This window comes from Petaurus breviceps, unplaced genomic scaffold (assembly GCF_028583685.1).
Source record: "Petaurus breviceps papuanus isolate PSGF00001 unplaced genomic scaffold, PetGlider_PUasm1.0 188, whole genome shotgun sequence".
Taxonomy (NCBI): domain Eukaryota; kingdom Metazoa; phylum Chordata; class Mammalia; order Diprotodontia; family Petauridae; genus Petaurus; species Petaurus breviceps.
In genome coordinates, this window is record NW_027185804.1 from 38,724,642 (window position 1) to 38,731,079 (window position 6,438).

General features: G+C 34.6%; 1 protein-coding gene across 1 annotated transcript; it reads left to right on the top strand.

The window, feature by feature from the left end:
• The first annotated feature begins 4,477 nt into the window (after nt 1-4,477).
• Nucleotides 4,478-5,407, top strand: LOC138163295 (vomeronasal type-1 receptor 4-like). The gene has a single exon (XM_069090841.1). The coding sequence runs from the start codon at nt 4,478-4,480 to the stop codon at nt 5,405-5,407; it is 930 nt and encodes a 309-aa protein (XP_068946942.1).
• Nucleotides 5,408-6,438: the final 1,031 nt, after the last annotated feature.

Consider the following 6,438-nt stretch of genomic DNA (forward strand, 5'->3'; position numbering starts at 1 on the left):
TCTCTCTCTCTCTCTCTCTCTCTCTCTCTCTCTCTCTCTCTCTCTCTGGCAGTCATATAGCCTCAGAGATTCAGAGCAGAGAAGTCATATTAGTTGATCTAAAACCCTTATTTTACAGGTGAGAGAATTCAAATCCAAGGGACATGGTGAATCTTAAGTCACAGAATGTTTTGGTTGATGAAAATTTGGACACATGTGTTCTCTGTCTCCCATTGAAGACCTCATTCTACAGCCCTATTTTGCTTTTGGGGGGACCTTCAGCCCTGTTTGATTCCAGTGTAACTTTCATCAAGAAACTGGGAATAGCTTTCAGTGTGTAGTCTTTGACCCTTCATTTCTGTTCCCTACTTCCTTTCCTCTGAATTTTTCCTTCCTAGTTTATATCTTCTTAATTTTTGCCACCTTTTCAATTGTGGTGAACCTTATATTTAGTGACTTCCTACATTTAAAAAATAACATCTTACAAATTTGGCAAAGACTGGCCTTTGTCTTTCTGCCTCAAATACTGTGGTTGCTCCTGAATCATGTTGAAATGGGGGAAAAATCAAATTAAAGACACACGACATTGGTTCAGATCGTGACTCTGCTCTTTGTTGCCTGAGAGAGATAATTTCATTTTTGCAGGTTCTTGGTTCCTGATTTTAAGGATAATAACAATAACAAGACAAAGAAGCCACTGAGGCAAGTATCCTTACAGCAGTAGCTTCAAAACTGAAGTAACCCCTTGACAGAGACAGGACTCTGGGCTCCATCACTTCTCAGGTTATTTTATCTAATAGAGAGCCTATTACAAAGCAACTCACGTTAGTCCAGAATTCTCTTAGGGATTGGAGAGGGAAGTAAAAAGATGGAGGCTGACAAAAAACTATGCATGTGAATCTTCTAAGAGTTTTCTCAGCCTTTCTTTAAACCTTGATTAGAAAGGGGGTGGGATTCAACTAGATTCCCTTGGTTGAGAAGGTTTAAAGGAGGGAGATCCAGTGAGAGAGCCCTGTGCCTACTCTTTAGAATATGGTCATGATCTCATCCACTGCATTTTAGAGTAAAGTTGCAGTGGAGTTTGGAAGTTTGCTCTGCCATCTCCTCTAAGTTCAGAACACAGGAAACTGGGTTATAAAATATTGAGGGCTGGAGGCTTTCTTAGTTGTATTTATTAGAAAATTATTCCATCCAGTTCATATGGAGCAGACTTCAGTGTTTAAAGGGCTATAGGGAAGTGTGAGATAAATGGCCAAGTGTCTTTTGAGGGGGGAAAGGTATTTCAGGAATCCATTTGACAGAAATGGGGCACACATCATGTAAGGCAAAGAAGTTCTCTTGTGTGCTGAGTGAAATCCTCATATAAAGGAGGATTTGAAAATTGACTTTTTTTATGTGTAGATGGGATGATAACTCCTCTCTTCTCTTGCTACTACTCTTTTTACTTAAAGATTCTCAAACTAATTTCTAAGGCAATGACAGGATTATTAGTCTTAAAATATATCAAACTCATAAGTGGAAGAAAACATCTTCTTTAATAGAGACAAAGAGGGTATTGAGATACAGATCACCCATGTATCTGAGAAAATGGATGCTCACCAAGAGAACTTACAGAAAAGTGTTTATTGTTTGAGGATGAAAAACTGGTGTTTGGAGCTGTCGTATAAGGAGCAATGCCTGGTCACAAGGCCCTAGCTGTCCTTAGCAATCTTTACCTTGAACATCAGATTCCTGTTAATTAAAAGCTATTTCACCTGTCAAATGTACTTGATAGATGTATCTTCATTTATACAAAATTTGCAGCAGTTAAAAAAAACTATTTTCTGAATTTACCTTCATCTTGGCATTATTCAATAGGATTGGCTATTATTTCAATCAAGTTGAGGTTATTCTTATTATTTTCAGGAAACCACAATGACTTCCTTTTATTTTTCTGCCCAATTTGCCTTTCTTGATACTGAAATTTAGTCTTTTCTACATGAAATTAAATTCATTACATATTTGTCTATCCATGCATGGATAGCCAGTGTATAATTCTGGTCCTATGTACTCTCTTGGAAAGGATTTTACATCAAACTCTTATAACATTTGTTTTCTTAGCCTTTTTTTCCTGTGTTCTTTGACTGTTATCTATAATTACAGAATGCAAAATCGATTCTCTGGGCTTTCACTATGAGATCTGCACCTAGAAGTCGATAGAAATTGGTAAAATTCCAAGTTAACTACATGTTTTTTCATCTCTGGGTATGGATTAACATATTTCATAATTGTTCCAGTCTAAAATAATCTCTTCTTTTGAGAATCTTGCTGCCCTGGGTGGTAGGAATCTCTTTAGTAAAGGTTCTCACAAAATACAAAGTCAGTAGGATCTTCTGTGTACTCAGCTATAGTCTTTTAAGAAGGCATTCATGCCCTTGTAGCATAATCTTAGTGACAATAATTCCATTTGAGAGACTTTGCAATAGCTTTACTATGTGGAGCATTTATTGATATTCTTTAACATTGGCCAATGCACTAAAGCTTTTCCACAGTGGAATTTCAGCACATGTTCATATTTTCTTACTTATAAACCAGTAAATTTCATCTAAAAATTTCAACGATTATTTTATTTAATGCAAATTTCTACCTTTTTAGCATGTTTACAGTCTTGGTATACTCCTAAAAACAGCAGATATTTTTCAGATTCCAGTTCACAGCATACACTTTTAGCTTTCATCTTTTCAAATAGCAATAATAATAAATATATAACAAATCTAAAACCTATAATGCTGAAATGCTGAATCTGTTCTTAAACATGCTGCTTATAGAATATCTATGAGTAGATATTTATAACAAATATATAGAAATTATAAAATAAGCATTTGAATGTTATTAATCTTTAATAACAGTATTATAAACTTTGTGACTGTGATGCTTCAGATAGGGTCATATTGATAAAATATGTCCAAGGGTAAGAATCAAAAGGCCCTACGTGTAACTCCTCTATATAGCAGGCAACTAGTAGTGAAACCAAGTTTGGGTAAGTGTTAAGCATTGATTATATATTGATACAAGATGTGGTTGAATCTTGAATATACAGATGCCAGGAATCCTAAGGAAAAGTAAATCATGAAAGAAAATAGGTGAAAAATATAATATCTTAGCCAGGTAGTGACACGAGATGATTGGTTCTTGGGGGAGAGGCGAAAATCATGCGATTTTAATAAGCCACCACTGCTTAATGTTTTAATATCTCTGGGAGATGGGAGTCTATGAGGCAGACAACAACAGCCCTCGAAATATTATTTCTCTAACATCTTCTTATGTGTCAGTGTTTATGTTCCACTGTGATGGAACGTATCTAGCCAAAGAAAATGCAGGCCAACGAGCAATCCCTGATCACAATGGATTTTATGTTTTCTGACCCTTACATGATAGCTGCATCCAAAATTAACAGTTAAAATACAGGCAACTAGAAGTCTTAAACTATTTTCAGATGGTCTTTAAGATACACAAAGTGCTTAACATTACTAATTCATCCAGTAATATATATATATATATATATTTTTAGCAGATCATGTAAAGAATGGGAGGGAAATCCAGGAATAAAGCAAAATCTTTCAACAACAGAAGGAAGTTCTATTCTAATACTTATCCATAAAAGAATCTTGCCTACAATATATACTATAAGTAGTTATTCAAACTTTAAATGCAGGTTTCTGTTAAAAATCAACACATCATATTTCAAGATGACCTAGTCCATTGTTTAAAAATTCTTAAAAACTTTATCAATTTATAAAGCTTAAATAAGTTTCTCTTCTGTTCCAAATATTCCTCTATTTATGATTTTGGGTTCAAAACAGAAAAAAATTGTCCATGTATGAGTTATTCATATTTAAATGTTTTCTATGATTCTCAAAAATGTCTCCTTGTCTACACACTAATTTAACATCAAATATTTTAAATCTGATTTCCTCATCAAATTTTCATTTCTCAAATGAAATGTCAATTGTGTTTATGTTAAGGACCTTCACTCATTTTTCCTGTGTAGGTTCTCTATAGTCTTCTCTTCCCAAGGCAAAATATTTCAATTTTCTTGAACCAAAAATCCTACACTTTTTTTTTCTGTAGTCCCTTCATGATCTCTGTTTTCACTCTCTAGATAATCTTTAAAATATTATGTCCTTCTTAAACTTAGGCATATATACAAAGACAACAAAGAAAATCATAATCATAGTCATGCTAATAAATGCCACATTTTCTACTTATAAATGTAAACAATATTTAATGTCAGAGGATTGGAATATTTCTATATTTAACCTCAAAAAAACTGGTATGAGAAAAACATTTCCTAAAACTGTATCTTTATATAACAAACAAGCATTACTGAAGCTAGTCTTAGTAGTGAGCACAATATGAAATCTCATTTTGCATTACTTGTTCTTTAAAAGAATCCTTTCTTTTCATTCCTAGGGAACTACAGATCTGACTACCACTTTTCTGTGCAAGACTATAACAAATGCATTCATTTTATGACTTCCTGTGTACTTTCTATATGCTTTACATTATAATTGGAATATATGGGAATGGTTCACTTCTTTACTTGTATGGTTTTAATATAATCACTCATCAAATGATGAAACCCATTGGAATCATTTTTGTCAATTTGGCCTTTAACAACATTTTGATGATTCTCTTGAGGGGAGTTCCATGGACAATCCATTCATGCATTCAGAAATTTTTCCTGGGTGACATTAAATGTAAAATCATATTTTATTTTCAAAGAGTTTCCAGGAGTAATTCTGTTTACGCTGCCTGCCTTCTGTGTGTCTTTCAGGCCATTACCATCCATTCTGGCAGTCTCATATGGTCAAAGCTCGAAGTCAGATCCCCAAAGCATATTGTTTCATTCTGTTTTTTCATATGGGCACTCAATCTGTTGATAAATGGGGCTGTGCCTCTGTATGTGACTGGTCCTAGGAACAACACAAACAGTGGTCTGAGAACAAACCTTGGGCTTTGTTCTGTGGACAAATATGTCTTAAATTCTTCCAAACTTTTAATCTGGAGGGCACTTTATGATGCATTGTTGATGGGGCTCATGGCCATTGCCAGTGGCTACATGGTGGTTGTTTTGTACAAACATCACTGGCAAGTTCAACACATCCATAAGACCAGTGTTAACCCCAGGTCTTCCCCAGAGATCAAAGCCACCAAAGTCATCCTGTTTCTCATGAGCATCTTTGTGTGCTCCTATTCATTCATTTCCATCTTTATTATTATGATAGATAATTCTAAAGACATAAACCCATGGATGATACATGCCTCTGTTGTTTTTTCATTGTGTTACCCAGCAATCAGTCCCTTTCTTTTAATCAGTAGTGATTCCAAGATTCCCTATTGTTACAATGCTTTCAAAAGGATGAAAAACTCTATCATTGAATTCTGAGAATAAACATATTAAAACATAAATTCATGCCATTTTAAAGCTAACTGCCTTCCCCTCAAATATCACTTCAAATGTTTTATTCTAACAAAGGACATGAGAACAAAGAATCAGGTTTCAATAAACCAAAAAATGATGATTTTGTTTTCTCAAGGCAAAATTTTCTTCTTTATACATGGGTCATCCTGCCCAGAACAAGAAATTTGGTGGTCAATAGAAGAAAGGGGAATTTTCAATAAAGATTGGTAACAATTCCAAGCTGTGATCTCATCCTTCATAGAAGGAAAGCACCTTAATTGTCATCACTTTTAGAGAATGTTTTTATATGTGAATGAACCAATGGCCAGAGATATTAATGATTTTTTTTTAAAGCAATCAGGGTTAAGTAACTTGCTCAAGGTTACACGGCCAGTTATATTTTTGTGTGGGTGCTGAGTATCTGAGGCCGGAACCAATCCCAGGTCTCCCGACTCTGGGGCCGGTGCTCTTACTCACCGGGCCACATGGCCTCCCCTGATATTAATGATTTTTGAAGGGTTACCCAGTGAGTGAGTATCTGAAGGAAATTTTAAATGTATTTCCTTACTAGGAAGTCCACAGAGATACTCATTCTGTCTTATTGACCCCTCTACTCTAGAAATAGAGAATAACCATTAATTTTCCTTATGTATTATTTTTTAAAAATTAAATTCTTTTAAGAAAGTGTGATAACTTCACCATCAACTATATACCAATTCTATCCACATTTGTTAAAAATAAATGATGAAAGGTAGAGGTTGTGGGAAAGGAGAGAGAGAGAGAGAGAGAGAGAGAGAGAGAGAGAGAGAGAGAGAGAATTCACTACAACAAACGTTTCAAGGGATTTGGACAGTACATATATAGTATTTCTTCATGTGTCCCATGGAAAGAAAAACAGGAAAATATTTAATTTTGAGTCAGAGTTTTAATGTGAAAATTCTGATTTATACTACCTATGTGTTTGTGGTCAATATCAGGTCCCTTACATTCTGTTCATTTCTTCTTTGTATATGAAA

Excerpts from the sequence above, each read along its gene's own strand:
- LOC138163295 (XM_069090841.1), top strand. The coding sequence starts at position 4,478 with ATGCATTCATTTTATGACTTCCTGTGTACTTTCTATATGCTTTACATT.